Source organism: Magnolia sinica, chromosome 3 (genome assembly GCF_029962835.1).
Source record: "Magnolia sinica isolate HGM2019 chromosome 3, MsV1, whole genome shotgun sequence".
Taxonomy (NCBI): domain Eukaryota; kingdom Viridiplantae; phylum Streptophyta; class Magnoliopsida; order Magnoliales; family Magnoliaceae; genus Magnolia; species Magnolia sinica.
The window spans coordinates 33,325,791-33,341,489 of record NC_080575.1 but is presented as its reverse complement, the minus strand read 5'-3'; the positions used below and the strand labels follow the sequence as shown (position 1 = coordinate 33,341,489).

The 15,699-nt window shown below is 41.2% G+C and overlaps 2 protein-coding genes across 4 annotated transcripts in view; one reads left to right on the top strand and one right to left on the bottom strand.

Moving 5' to 3' along the window:
• Positions 1-8,842: 8,842 nt before the first annotated feature.
• Positions 8,843-15,030, top strand: LOC131239798 (F-box/LRR-repeat protein 4). Of its 2 annotated transcripts, none has more exons than XM_058237669.1 (2): positions 8,843-10,439; positions 14,672-15,030. In XM_058237669.1, exon 1 carries the CDS (start codon positions 8,943-8,945, stop codon positions 10,386-10,388), a length of 1,446 nt encoding a protein of 481 aa, XP_058093652.1. In that variant the 5' UTR covers positions 8,843-8,942; the 3' UTR covers positions 10,389-10,439; positions 14,672-15,030. The 2 variants fall into 2 exon arrangements, with proteins under 2 accessions (XP_058093652.1, XP_058093653.1); XM_058237670.1 differs by lacking the exon at positions 14,672-15,030 and adding an exon at positions 13,819-14,002.
• LOC131239799 (cellulose synthase-like protein G2) overlaps positions 11,074-15,699 on the bottom strand; it is a 28,058-nt gene continuing 23,432 nt past the window's right edge. For both annotated transcript variants that reach the window (XR_009168392.1, XM_058237672.1), the window contains exon 3: positions 11,074-11,498. Coding sequence is in view for 1 of the 2 variants with exons in the window: in XM_058237672.1 (XP_058093655.1) it covers positions 11,392-11,498 (107 nt within the window). In the remaining variant the exon portion in view is untranslated. The remainder of the gene's footprint in view (positions 11,499-15,699) is intronic.

Genomic DNA, 15,699 nt, shown 5'->3' with positions numbered 1-15,699 from the left:
GGAATCAATTTTTTAAAATCTCTCCTCTTACAGATCCTGAATGTTTACCATCAGAGGAGGAGCTAATAATTGAACCGAAATCTGAAACTTTAGAATGTGTTGAGACTACACTACCTATTGAAAATTTTTTCTAAATTCCATCTACTTGTAGTCTCTAATTTACCATGTTATGCTAACATTGAAACTTTTTCTATCATAGGTGAATCATATATACTTTGGACACATCGGGAAATTAAAAAGAGACTTTATGCTGAGGTTCATAAATTTTTCTAGACATTCATGCTCCAGGGCTTCCAAGCCTATTGCAAAAAAAGTTTTTGGATGATCTTGTTGAGATATCTACTGAGAAATTTATCAAGATACTGGTTGGAGGAGGAACCTTGCTAATTAAGTAAATGTCTCTTGTTTTCATAGTTTAGGATTAGAATTTATTGCTTTCATAGGATTAGGGTAGTTTGCTTTCGGTTTGTCTAGTCTTTGTGCTAACCCATCTTCACACTGAGATCCTAAGAATAGCATAGATTCTACTTTTCAGGTACTACCTTTCTATCACTTCTCCTTGCTTCTCATTGTCTCATATGCATTGCATGCTCATATTTTTTACATCAAGGACAATGTAGATTTTAGGTTGGGGATGTGGAATAGGTAAACTAATCAGCATTTTCTTAGTTTTGAGCAAAATTTATGGAATTTTTTCAATTTTTCCAGATAAAACTTGATTGAAAATTGAAAATTTGTGTATTTAAGAATGCTTTAAGTATGATGATAAGATAAAAATCAAATTTTGAATTGTTGGAATTTGATTAACTAAGTAGCCTATCATTTACGGTTGTTACACTCAATTGATTAAGAGGAAGTTTGAATATCATGATTAATCCAAATCATGAAGACACATTCAATTTGCTTTCTATGAGTTGTGTTAGAATTTCTGATTGTTAGCATGTAAATCATTGAAAGACGTTGGAAATTGACTCTGGAGAATTTTATCCACCTTAAAAGATTTTTAAAAAAAACAGTTAAAAAACAGGAGATCGATAAAGAGGTCATGAATGATGAAAAAGAATGAAAAGAATGAAGAATGACAATGTCTCTGAAGAGAATGAAAAAAGTCTCTGAAAAGAATGTAAAGTCTGAAAAAGAATGAATAAGAGTGATCCTCGATATAAAATCAAAAACTGGAAAAAGAAGGAAAAGGGGATATGTTCGGAATCAGTACTTGAGTTTTCAACTAATCTTGATATGATGAACATGGCTAACATTATGAAATGATATTATATTTATGAGTTAATATTCATTAAGCACATTAGAAAAACTTAATATATGAACTTATGATCTTAAATAATTGATAAAGAACCTATTTGATTGATTGCTTATGTGATTCGGCTCTAGATTTTCAAAATCTCACTTTCTCATCTTGACTCTACTCATTCATATTTGATTATCCAAAAGATTGTTTTAAAAAGGCTTTGACCATTGAGAATTGAAGATTACTTCATGCATGTTTTGCTCGGGACTAGCAAAATATTGGTTGGGGAGTGTGTTGAGTGTCAAATATTGCATATTTTTCCCTACTTATATCTTGGTTTTATGAACATAATACTGCTTAATGTTATATTTTATACATGTTTGTATTGCAAGGTGAATCTGAGAGGTTAGATTGAAAATAATGTTAAAAGCATGGATTTAATGCTTAGGAATCACCAAGCCAAAGATTGGATCTTAGAAGAGTAAGAATGAAGAATTCACATGCCAAAGATCTAAGAAAACCAAGTGAGGAATGAAGAAAATTGAAGTTTTAAAGTGAATTTTGTGATCCTTGACTAGTCTAAGCTTCGACTAGTCTTGGCTCCTGCTTGACTAGCCTAAGCTCTATCTTGACTAGCCCTGGCCCTGGCTCGACTAGTTGAAGAAACTTTGACTTGAACTCCAGCAATACGAACTTTTAAATTCGCGCGATCCTTGACCAGTCGAAGGTGATCCACGACTAGTCGAAGACTGTCCTTGACTAGTCGACAATTACGTCTGTGAGCTACCTCTTGCTGAATCGTGAGAGTAATGATGGATGTGGGGAGAAAGCCCCCTCAAGGATTACTGGTTCATGACTAAGGGGTGCCCCTTGCAGGATGACTGGTTTGAAGTTGGAGGATGCACCTTCCAATACCACTGATTCCCACGACTGATCGTTGAGAGGAGACGGTGAGGGAAAACATGGAACGTTCCTTCCTTAAAGGATTACTAGCTCAGCTGTTAGGAGAGGGGTCTAGGTACCCTTTGCAAGACCAATGGTGCATTTGAGTGATCCTCCAATATAGTGTGGATAGACCGTAGAGGAGTGAAGAAACAATCGATGCTTTTCTTTTCGATGAAGTTGATGTTGGACAACTTGATGAGCTGGGGTTCGATTAATGTTGTGGTAGGAGATTTTAGAGGATGTTTATGGGAGCTGCTGGAGTAGTCCTAGGAGTTGAGATAGAGATCTTCCGAATGTCGATGAGATCTTGAATTGCATGCTTCAAGGAGAAGCATCTCTCTGTTGAGTGACATCAGCCATGGTGGAATGCGCAGTACTCATTCTCATTGTAGTTTAGTGGCAGAGGATTTGGAAGTGGTCTGGATTATAGGGGAGTGAGGGTTATATATGTATTAATGTTGCCATGATTTGGTTGTACGTTTGCGTGAGTGGAGTGAACCTCCTGAACTCCCTATTCATCTACCGGTTCTAGTGGGTGTACTAAACATTTCCCCTGGGTGGTTGTTGCTGTTGTTGTGGAGCTTGTGGTTATGGGTTTTACTACAATGGAGGTGGTGGTTGATATCTCTATTGTTAATGTTGAGGATGATATTGTTGGCGCCTTTATTAAGATGCATGCTGGGGGACGTAGATTTCCTGCGAAAGCCTTTCACAGGAAGTTCCTGCACTGGGAACTTAGGTGGGGCCCACTGTGATGTTTTTGAGAAATCCTCACTGTTCATCCATTTTGTGAGTTCATTTTAGGACATGTTGTCAAAAATGAACCGTATCCAAAGCTTAAGTGAGCCGTACTAAAGGAAAATGTGGTTAGGTAAATTCCTACCGTTGAAACCTTCCTGGGTTTAACAGTGATGTTTAGATGCCATCCATACCGTTAATAATCTCATTCCTATTGGGATGATCTGAAAACAAAAATATTAGCATGAATCAAAACTTCTATGGCCCTACAAATATTTCAACTATGGATGTTTAATTATCACGTTTTTGGCTCACTTGAGCTTTGTATACGATTCATTTTTGGTAACATGTCCTAAAATGAACTCACAAAACGGATGGATGGGGAGGATTTCTCACAAACATCACAGTGGGCGCCACCTAATTTCCTAGCGCAGGAACTTCCCATGAAAGGCTTTCGCAGGAAATCCGCGTCCCATGCTGGGTGCCTTAAGTTGTGGCAATGATGTAATTTGCTTCTGTCGGGTGATGGGTGGAACCGTTGTTGTTTCCATTCCCATATTCCACGGGCCTTCCTTCGACTTTGTTCCGTTTGACTAGAGCGGCTTAATGAGGCCATGGGGAGATTGTCCCTACGCGTATTCTTGTTTCTACTTGCTCTCCAATGCGGATGAGTTGTGCAAAGTTCTCATAGGGATGTGAGATCAGATATCCAGAGATGCCCAAATTTGTTAAATGGATGATCATGGAGATTTGATCATCATTGTCGATTGGGGTGCACATTTTAATGGTCATCGCTCGCCATCGTCCTACATATGCCGATAACGTTTCGTTGCCTTTTTGTCTTAAGGTTGCCAAGTCCCCTCTTCTGGGAGCCATGTTGAGGTTGTAAATATGTTGACAAATGCTTGCGAGAGCTACCCCTAGGTCTTGATCCAGTGACAATACAAGAAAGTGTACTAGCCTAAGGCATCGCCCTTTAGATATTTTTAAAATAGGCAGATAAGAGCTCCTTCATTCCCTATTACTGTATTCAGTTCTTGACAAAATGTCTTGAGATGTTCCGTAGGACATCTGCTGCTGTCGTATCTCTTGAATTTGGGTACATCAAAGTTCTGAGGTACTTGCGCATCTGAAAAGGGACACAAGTCCCTTAATTTTGTTAAGGGAAAATCGACCCCTTATTGTCTTTGAAGATGATTTTGTATAGTTTTGACTACTTCCGCAACTCCTCTATTTCTACGTAGCTCGTTTGAGGGACCGATGTCTCTCGTGGCCAGGCCCGTTTTGCTTCTTTGGTATAGTGATCGATTTCTTTGATCTTATGGCTCCCGTGAGGGAGAGCTTGTCGAAATGTAACCATGTTTTCGTTTATGAAAAATTAAAATTGAAAAGCACTCCCAGTCAAGGGAGGCTAAGATGATGGGAAGTGACCCGTTGTTGGGTATTCACCACATTCCGCTGGTTGAACTAGGCTTAACACTGAACCCTGTTGTAGGCATTCGCTAGTGCCATCCTTGGGCTTTTGGTCGGGGAAGCTACTTCTTGAAATTGATATGAAATCTTTGTTGCAAGATGTGCTAGAAATTAATTGGATACCCTGTTTACAGGATTGGTTTGAAATTGACCTGAAATCCTTGTTGCGGGATGTGCTGGAAATTGCCTAGAGATTTTGTTTGCAGGATTGACTCAAATCTGATTTGAAATCCCGGTTGCGAATGTGTTGGGAATTGACTAGAGGCCTCGGTTATTACGAAATTGACTGGGAATCCCAGCCGTAGGATTGTTTTGAGATGGACTCTCAGGTGTGGGAGGGTATTCAAAGAAGTGCCCCATGATCGAGTGTTGCGTTGAATGATGTTGGTGGTCCTATGCGAACTCCGATGGCTATGCTTGATTTGAACCGGAGGCTGGAAAGAGCCTGGAGCTAATTATTGTTGTCGTTGAACTGGACTAACTTGGTTGTTGGCCACGGCAGCTTGCACTTGCATGAATTGCCAGAACATGTCTTGCATTGCTTTTACACCTCGTGCCAATTCTTAGATGCAGGCCATTGGCGTGGCTTCTACCTACTGTAGCTGGGTAGGCTGAGGTTCTGCAAGATCAAGAATGTGGAAGGGTTGAACATCTTTCCTGTGGTTATCCATAGCCACTTGTGATTTGGCATGGATTATGCTGTGATAATCGAGATTTTTTTGAGGACACCTCACTCGTAGAGGCACACCTCACTTGTAAAGGCACAATTTTTTTTGTTCTTTTTAGGTTTTTTTTTTTTTTTTTTGGAATGAACGCAGATGCGCGAGAACTGACATTCTTTGAGAATTCATAAGATCTTGTTTTTCAAGTCGGGTCGTGACTAGTGTGACTAGTTCATCCCCGACAGAGTTGCTATTCCGTGGACGCTGGAGGAGGTTTTCCGCGAGATGGGAGATCGGCTCACTTTTCTACAGGTTGCCTCGCTTGAGGGCTTACGTTTGGGTGTGAGAGGGTATTATATTTGACTACAGTTGCCACTAACCAATTACTTCGAATCTACAATTGGTTAGACCTTTTAAAAACACCTAAGATTAAGAGCCGGGAGATCCTTAACCTTGAGATGACTCTTGAGTTTGCGTTCTAAAGATTTCGAGTAAGGGATCGCGGTTACAAAGAGGGAAGGTGTTAGGCGCCCGCTCTGCCCGTACATATGTATGGTCTTTACTTCAGAAGATTTAACAGTTTTTTTTAAGGAATATGATTAGTTCTCGCGTGCAAAAGATGCAATGCAATGCAATGTCAATGATGATGGGTAATCGTTTGAATTTCTAATAGGTATGATCCGATTATATTGGCGAGCCGCATAATATATGTTTGAATTGACTGAGTGTATAGTACAAAGTATGTAGACGTATGATGTATGGGATGCTTAATGCTGATAACAAATGGCGACTAACTAGTTAAGGTTTCTAGTGGGCCAATTTTGATTATATCGGCAAGATATAGAGCATATGCTCACTAGTTAAATACGAGAAAATGATGGAATGAAATGTAATGTTGATTTATATGACAGAATAATGACTAACTGACTAAGATTTCTGGTGGACTAACTCCGATTATATTGATAATCCAAAGATCATACACCTACCAGTTAGATGAAAGAAAACGATGAAATGCAATGTAGTGATGGTGTATATGAGGAGCAAGGGGGTTAAGAAGGAAATAAGTGTTGCACGATGCTAATGCTCTAATTTGATGACACTGATTGAAGCTTGAACCGTTGGATGAATGATAGTATCACAAGGCAGGATCGAGTGACTCAGATTTGAACTTAGGTGGCTCAAGAGGCTTGGAGTATTGCTAGGCTAAGCTAGACCATGGTTGGACTCTCTCACACTCTTTCTCTCCTTAGTGGAGAGATGTGATGTCTTTGAAATGTGAGTGGATCCCTTTTTGGATCTCTTAGACATAGTGGGTGTCTTTGAATCTACTAGATTCTTGAAATGAGAATGGGAGGGGACTATTTCTAGCTTCCAAATCCGGTTTTCGTGTAATTGCTGATAATCCTGGGGCAAAAAGTGGTTGAAGGGCTAGGATTGGAGATTGTCACATGGCACCATCTCATTGGTTGGATGAGGACGTAAATGGATAATTTTAGGCAAGAAAATAAGTATCGGAGGAAATACATCTCAATCGCACATTTAGGGTATGGAAAAGGGACATTCCACATGCTTGAGGGATGCCACTTTAAAGAGGTTGAGTGTCACATGGCCGGCGGCAAGATGGATGCCGCCAGTTGCCATTTAGACTCCCTGCTTCGGCAACCAACCTCCCCTAAATGTGTGGAAGCTCTACTATGAAGGATGCTCTTTTAAGGTTTTGCCTAATACTCTGATTGGGCTTACTCTTGGGCTTTGGTTTGGGCTTGATTTTGGACTTAACTAGATTAGTTAACTAGGTTGTTTAACTAGATAAATTGAGCAGGTGAATTAATTGAGTGAGGTGACTTAAGGCTATATAAGTTTAGGTTTTCATGTTAGGTAAACTGGATTGACTGAAGTACCTAGGTTGAATTGGTCGACTTTGTGGAAATTAGAATTTAGGATATTTATAAATACGTGCCATTGACCATTATGTCAAAATAGACGGAGGACTTGGATGAAACCAATTCTTCACGGTGGGCTCCACGGAGCCCCAAATGGAAATGGATTGCGACTCCCCTGCCATCAGCCACCAATGGCTGATGGTCGATGCTCTAATGGCCTCACCATGATGTATGTGTTTCTTACTGGATAATTTAATGCCATGAGACCAAAAATAGGCATATCCTAATATTAAGTGTACCACGTTAAAGGAAACGTTTGTTGAATGAACGACTATCATTAAAAACATTTTGGGTGCCAAAAAAGTTTTGAATCAAACTGATATAAGTTTTTTCCCTTCATCTAGGTCTGTATGACCTAAACAACAGGTTGGATGTCAAATAAACAGTGCAGCGGGCCTTGTGAAGATTTTAACGGTGGATACCCAATCACTATTGTTTTCCAGTGGTGTGTTCCACCTGAGATTTATATCCCTCTCATTTTGGGGATAAAGCCCTAAAATAATCTGTAAAAATGAATGAACGGCATGGATGAAACACATACATCATGGTGGGCCCACAGTGCACCGACCACCAGCCACTGGGCCAGTGGCAGGGGGAGTAGCCAATCGGTTTCCGTCCCTGTGGGGGTAGTACCCAAGCCGCACCCGGTTAGCTGCAGCTGGTTGTACCGGAGGATATAGCAAGACAGTCCATCTGGCGGTCCAAAAATGTTTGGTCGACGGCACAGACAAAGCATACGAAATATGTAATGCTATCTGTAAAACGAGAAAAATGCTATTCATCATATGCTCGTAAATAGGCAATGCTAGATGGACTGTATATGTTCTGCTTCCGTATAGATACGCCTAGATTTCAGCAGCGACGAACCAAGACTCGTCCGGCGTGCAAAGCACGCGAGGCTTCTTTTATTTATAAATGTATATAAAAACCGAGGTGAGGACACCTCTTGCGTCAGCCAATGTTGGCCGTATCTCTCAAGCTCATGCGTGTGGACACGACGAAGCAACCATCGCAGATTCCAAGCCGAAGGTGAGGAGAGCTTGTTTTGCATCCGTCGCGAGTCAGATTCGCTACCAGTGACGCATAAGTGGATCCGGTATTCTGAGATATTCAGACGTTTTAAACCGTTCATATGCTCAGTTCTACGATAGATAAGGTATCCTCCGTTAATCTTACTTCAAAAATGATTCTGTCATTTTTGTTTTGGGGTTGAATATGATCCGTTGAACTTTCTTTTTAATGTTCAATGGTTCATCTTCACGCAGTGACGGTCAGATTCATCCTATATACACAATTTCTTAGCTTAAGGAGCATGGTACAGCATTCACAAAGTGGACGGTTCGGATCATTGGAGCATCACAGCGTGTGGGCCCCGTTTCGGCGACACATATGGATTTTCCAAAGCCGCGACATGGGCAGAAGAAACTGGCAAATGAGTAGGTTCGGCGGACCCCACCCGATACTATTTTCATTCGTCTGATCTATGGTAATAGTTCAACACCGTTTTAAAAATGGGGGCAACTCATTCCAGGAACACGCTGCAAGCGCTACATGATTGAAGAAGACCATTCAAATTGTGGGCCGCACTGGTGGTAGACCATAGCCCTCACAAAACAATGATAAAAGGAATCTTAACCATCTGATTCCACCCACAATATAGAAATAACCTTCGAAAAAATCTCTAACCATCCATGTAAAATCCAAAAACCTGATGGTCAGGATGCTACCTTCAATAACAACCAGCGCTATCTGAAGGTCTGGATCAACGTACACGTACGCATGCGTAGAGAAGATGATTACAATCATGTAAGAAATAGTGGTGAACGTACACAGGAGTAAGCAGTTGTCATCGGCTCCTTCGCTCATAAATCTGTCCTTCTGTCCAACTGCATCCATTTCTCGTCAGGAAGAGAAGAAGGAGAAGAAGGAAGGTATATGGATAACCTCAATCTCCTACTCTGCGACGAACTCCTCTTGGAAATCCTACGACGACTGCCTTCCTCTTCAAACTCTACCTACTCCATCTCCCTCGTCTGCAAGCGCTGGCTCTCCCTCCATCGCTCTTCCAAGACAATCCTATCCGTCCGTCTCCCACCTAATCACAACAACAATAACAACTCAGTCTCATTTCCTTCTTTCTCTACCCTCCTCTCTCGCTACCCCTCTCTGTCCGCTCTCACCGTCATCCCCGACGCATCCTCGACCGTTGATCACGACCCCGATTCCCTCCTCCTGTCAATTATCTCCAATTGCCGCAACCTACGCCATCTCCGCTTCCTCGCGGGCCCCACCTCGCCATCGGCCCTTTGCTCCCTCGCCGCCTCATGCCGCCATCTCACCTCCCTCAGCATCTCCTCCTCCCCACCTCTCTTCTTCTTTCGCTGGGTCACCTCCTTCCCCTTCCTCAAGGAGCTCTCCGTCGTCGACGACTGCCGCAGTGGCCGACGCACTGGACCTGATGTGTATAATGGCGGTGAGGATGATGAAGATGGAGAATTTACGGAATTGCCACTGGAGAGCCTCTGCTTGTCGGGAATTAGGGCGGGCGATCTTGGGATGGGCTGGCTCTGGCGCAGCTGCACGAGGCTCCGCAGACTGCAGCTTCGCAGCTGCCAGGGCACTGGTGATGGCCCTGCTTTCGCATCGTTCGTCCGGTGCCTGCACGGGCTCCACGAGCTCGACCTCCGGACGTGCCGTAGCATTGCCGACGGTGTCCTGCTCCGCCTTGCGGAGCACTGTGCATCCCTCACATCCCTCCTCCTCTACGATGGTGGCAGCCGTGACGGCCTCCACTGGTTCATCACGCACTGCAGGCCGACCCTCCGACGGGTCGACCTCCGCCTACCCCTCGACCTCGACGACCACCATCTCTCTGCCATTGCAGAGAATTTCCGGGGCCTCTCAAGCCTCCGCCTGCAGAGCTGCTGCCTTGTCACCGGTCACGGCCTCAAGCTGCTGGGTCCTGCCTTGAGTAATGGGCTGGAGGAGCTTGTCCTTATAAATTGCGACGTTGTTGAGAGAGAGCCCGGTCTGCTGACTTCCTTGGGGCAGAACCTGCGGCAGCTCCGGAAATTGGACCTGTCTTACAATGACATGCTGCTTGACAAGGAGCTGGGGTCAATGCTTCCTTCGTGCAAGGATCTGGTAGATGTCAGGCTGAGAGGGTGTGGGGCCCTTACGGGTGCTGCTCTGGTTTCCATGCTCCAGTGCTGCAAGCTTCTGGAGAGTGTTGATATCACTCAGTGCCGTGGAATTGGGGTGGGAGCTGTGGAGATGTTTCTTCTTAAGTCATCGAGATTGAATCGGATTCTTATTGAGGAATGCAAGCTCTCCAATGCTGCGAAGGAATGTGCATTGAGGAAAGTTATCCAATTTGGTTGACCGATGAACAGAATCAACCAACTCAATGGAGCAAAACAAGGAAAAAGCTTTGTATGTATCCTACCATTCTCTCTGTAGATTCCGTGGGCTAATGATCCTGTTCTTATATGTGTAAGTTATCTCAATAATGTATAGTACCTGTGTCCATCGTGGATTTCTTTGGCCGTGAAAGAAAATCCACATCGGCAAATTTCATGATTGTTCTACTCCTATCGATTCTTCACAGAATCCAGCCTCCAAAACCTTGTCTCATCATTTCTAGTTTGCATTGGGACTTTGTTGTTAAGACTAAAAAATGTTGTGTTGACAAGCTGTCTATTCTCTATTTGAAGTTTCATGAGAAAAAAAATAAAAAAAAGCTTTTGGTTGCTGAATCATATTTGGATATCGTCAGTTGATAGATAGTATCCATTAATTACCATATCATGTACAAACAATGCTCTAAGAATATATTAGTAATCATAATAAGGTGTTGAGATGTTGACACTAACACCTGTAAATAAGAAGGATGGAGAGAGAATATAACCAAGGTCAAAATTGAGTTCTCGTTGTTCTTGATGTATACTATATATAACACGAGCAGCTTTTGGACATTTTTCCCCCCTGCAATTAGTCTCTGTACGGTGGAGACCTTTGGATATTCAAAGAGCTTGTGAAGACATTTCAAATGAATGTAGGGGTGTTTTGGAAATTAAAAAATTGTGACTGTTGTCAGTCCGATGGTTCAGATTTCACCAGCTAAATGCCTGCAGTGGCTCAGATTTTATCTGCAAGCAGAAGCAATTGTTTAATGCAAGCGGCCCACTCTTCTCTGTGTAGTCCATTCGATAATTCTACTAGGGAGCCATGCAACAAAGACTGTGTGGGGCCACCACGAGGCACGAGGGCTGTATGAAATCTACTTTGTACATCTAGTACGCCACCTTATGCTAGGACGTTAGCCTGAAAATGAGGTATATCTAAAACTTGAGTGGGCCACCACATTGGAAAAAGTGGTGGCGGGTCATCCATTGTTGAATGTGTAGCATGTAACTGCATCCTTCTGCTTCGTGCTTCTTTCCTTTTTTCTCTCCCCTCCTCTTTCCACATGCGTTGCATATGCCTTACCTCCTAAATAGATAAAGGGTGAGTTCAATTAGAAACATTCCCATTGAGAATGCTTGGGATGCGGATCAGCATCCTGGAATTGCTGATTACCAATGCCAAATCGTAGATCTTAATGCAAAAATGCGGGCCTGCTTAACTTCTCACTGTAGTTTATAAATAAGTGGTCTTATTGAAATAGTTTCACTAGTGAAACTCTGAAAAACATGATTCAAAATATTCGGTTTCAGCTTAATATTTTCTGAAGTTATATAATCTTAGTATTTTTCTAAGTCACACATGCCTCAGCCAGAATCAGGACAAAAATATGTTCTAGTACCAACCCCTTCCTCAGCTGGTCGCAATTTATCGCCATGCACTTAAATATGTCAAACTTCATTACTTGGAGGAGGATGTTTAAAATTGATACTGTAACAACACATTCCGGATTAAAAGTTGTAACTTTTAATCTTTGATTAATGTTTCGAAATTTAATTTTTGTTTATTTTTTTTATGAATTTTCTGATTTTTTATTTCTATGATTTAAACCATTTTAGTGCCTGACTCTTCCCGACTTGCTAAAATTGCATTGGCTTCAGCAATGCTACTTGGATTCATTGCCGGACAATTTGGCCACCAAAACCAATATTTTGAATGTGGTTAGTAGTCCAGCTACACAAGCATGAACATCTAGAGCATTCATGGAATACATAAAAGGGATAAGCTATACTTCAACTATTTCCAAAAATCTTAATAGAACGCTTAAAAGGGGTATACCTCACATATTTCCAAAATATTCTATGTTGGAAGATATGAACCTTCACATGGGTGTTTTTAAGTTGTAAAATTCTCATCTGGATTGGACTCCCACATAAGGAACTGATTAAGCTAATGGCACCATCTCATTACTTTCTGATGCTAATATAAACAATATTGCAGCAGGAACAAATACATATGTGAAACTTGATGCATGGTTCACACAATCAATGATTTCAAAAGTATGGATATTGTGGGTATCGCGCTTTAGTAAAAAGACTAGCAAAAATCTAAAATTGATAAATACTTACTGGAGGGGTTGTGTCACATCAACAAGTCACTTTAATTTATTATTCCCTAGATTGTGGAGCTTTTGTTACTAGTGTAAGATCATGGATGAGGACAAAAATATTGAGAAAGCATGTAGAACGTGCCTGTGTGCTTATTGTAAACTCTTTCATGTTAATTGTCTGATGAAGATGAATTCATGATGTCAAACTGGTGTGCAGCAATTCAGGCTTCTTATGTTGGGAGGACAGCTATACGTTTTATTAGCATGCAATTAGGGGTAGTCTTACTCATTTTATTTTTTCCTTAATGGCAAAAGGAAATTTTCTGAAAGAATCACCCTAAAGAAAAGGATAGATGGAAACCATATATAATGATACTCTACAAGGTTACTTAACACATAGGGCTGCCCGGGAGTCGCATTTGGGTTGGGTCCTAGAGTTGTTCCCAGACCCAAGCTGATTGGGTTTGGGTCTTGCTGGGTCTGGGTCTCCTTTTTGCCTCCAGACCTGGATCCGACTGTGTTTGGGTGCCTGTTAGGTTTTAGACTTTGAGAGGTCCTTTTCAAATATGGGCATTTACATGGTTGGCCCACCTGATTGGCATGCGTGGTGTAAACAGGTTCTCTTGCATGCATGTTATTTAGCAAACCTCATTTTCATTGGGAGAATAATTAATATATATTTAATACATGATATAAGTATTAAAGTTAACTGGATCCAACCCAGACCTAAATCAACTAGACCCATTTTTTATCCCGTGGACCTGAATCTGAGCCGATGTCTAAACAGGTCTGACAAAATTGGAGCTGGACCCATTAAAAGTGGGCCAGTTCCATTGGGTACCCGTTGACAGCCATATTAACATGATTAGCCAAATAATCCTCATCTGACATTGCTGTGGCCTGTGAGGGAAACATCTGACAACCTCTGAATCTCAATAGTCTCCAGTTAATTAAAGTCTCTGCAAAAACTTTAGGTAAATAGTCTAAATACTTTTAGGGAAATAGCCGGTCATCCAAATCTTTCAAATCATACTGTGTGCCAACACATGACCAATGTTTGAAGATGAGACATGTTATCACTCGTGAGACTTATATCCTCCATGCAAAGGAGAAGGATGTTTTGCCATAAGAGCTTTGGTATGTGAACATAATGGATATGCCTAACTATGAATTTCAGCTTTAAGAAGAAAGGAACTAATATGGTTGAACTGGATTTAAGAAGTTTATGTAATTGTTTAGATAGCTTTGTGAGGGCGTCATAATCATCGGGATGATGACAATTTTGATTTTCAAATCCAGGTTGCTGCATACACACCTTCAATCAAGATGCCGTGGAAAATGACATTCCTGAATCTTGATATCAAATTGTTGCACTTTTTAATGACCGCAAAAGAAAGAGTAATTCTGATGGTGGTAGGTTTAATGACTGGCCTGAATGCTTCTCTTAAGTCTAATGCGTGCTATTGGTTAAATCCTTTCACAACTATACATTCTTTATAACAATCAACAAACCCATCATTTTTGCCTTTCCAAAGAATAAAAAAGAAAAAGAAAAAGAAAAAAAGAAGACCATCATCATCATCATCGTCTTCTTCTTCTTTTTGTTTTTTAATAATAGTGTATACTTATTTGCTGCCTACTATGTCCATACTGGGGTGCCATGTTCGTAACAGGAGAAGGAATGAGGTCCCATACTTGATTTTTGAGAAGAGCATCATATTTGTCCTCCAATGCTGCAGACTGGAGGAGATCCTTTTTTTTTTTTTAAAAAAAAAAATAAAATTATTTTTTGAATTATTTATTTATAGTTATTATTATTATTTTTTAAATACCTCATGAGTAGCAGACAACTGGTGGGAAGTAGAATTAGAAGCCTGGTGGGGCACTCTAGGGCAAGTTATCATGCAATGAGTGAAAGAAGGCTGAGGAAGGTGTTAATCAGATGCAATGTCACTTGTAGAGTGCATGAAAACTTTTTGAGGGCCATGAACATAAATGTGGGGGTGGACCTGTTTGCTGAATGGGAGGAGGTATAATCATGATGGACCTTCTGAGGTCATCTGCTTCCTTTCTTGCAATCTGAACAAGAAAAAAGAGTGCTTATCAAAAGAGCACCTGTTTGGGTTGTGAATATTAGTTTTGTGATATTGAGGCACTGTAACACTAATGAATACGTAAAGGTTGGATCTCAGGGAGAACTTGTCAGAGATTGTGTCACTCCAGTCCAGTAAAAGGGCCTAGCCAAAAACTCTCATAAATGGTCGGCCGAATAAAATTTGATATGGGGAATGATGATCAATCACTGGAGTATGGAGCCAACTGATTTGGCAAGCTTTGAAGATATTGATGTGATGTGAGTTATTGCTTTGATCACAATATGGCAAATAGTGAAAGTGTAAGTACATTTTAAATAATGAATTCTTATTTGACACCCTTGAGGACAATGATGTTCCTTCCATGGGCTTCTTGCAGGTTGTTATGGGTCTTGTGTGTTCCGGAGAGTTCTTGTCTAGAGTAATGCATTATATTAGGGGTGGGTGGGAAAAGATTAGTTAAGGTTGCTGTCCTATTTCAATTAGTAAGGATAGTTTTCTCTATTTTCTTAATTTTTTTATCCACAATTAATTAAATGGTAAAAGTCTTATTATGAATAGAAGGGGAATTAGGATTAGGTTGGGCAAGTAGTAGGTGTTGGTCGATTCTTATGACAAATAGGTGCCACTGTCTATTTATGGGGCTATTAGAGGTAAAAACAAGGTAAGTAATGTGGTTTACTAAGAATAGCTGGTTGGTTTTTTTTTTTTTTTTTTTTTTTTTTTTTTTAAACTAGGATGTTTGCCCCTCTACTTTCTTTGTTTCTTCTTCTTCTCCCCCTCCTCCTCCTCCTCGGATTTACTTTATTTTATTTTTATCAAATTGGCTGACGTTTGAGTGGATGTGTTCCTCCTCCTCCTCCTCCTCCTCCCCTCCCCTCCCCTCCTCCTCCTCCTCCTCCTCCTTCTCCTCCTCCTTCTTCTTACTTCTTTCTCCTTCTCCTCCTCTCCTCTCCTCCTCCTCCTTCTTCCTCCTCCTTCTTCTTACTTCTTTCTCTTTCTCCTTCTCCTTCTCCTTCTCCTTCCTCCTCCTCCTCCTCCTCGGATTTACTTTATTTTATTTTTATCAATTTGGCTGACGTTTTAG

Excerpts from the sequence above, each read along its gene's own strand:
- LOC131239798 (XM_058237669.1), top strand. The coding sequence starts at position 8,943 with ATGGATAACCTCAATCTCCTACTCTGCGACGAACTCCTCTTGGAAATC.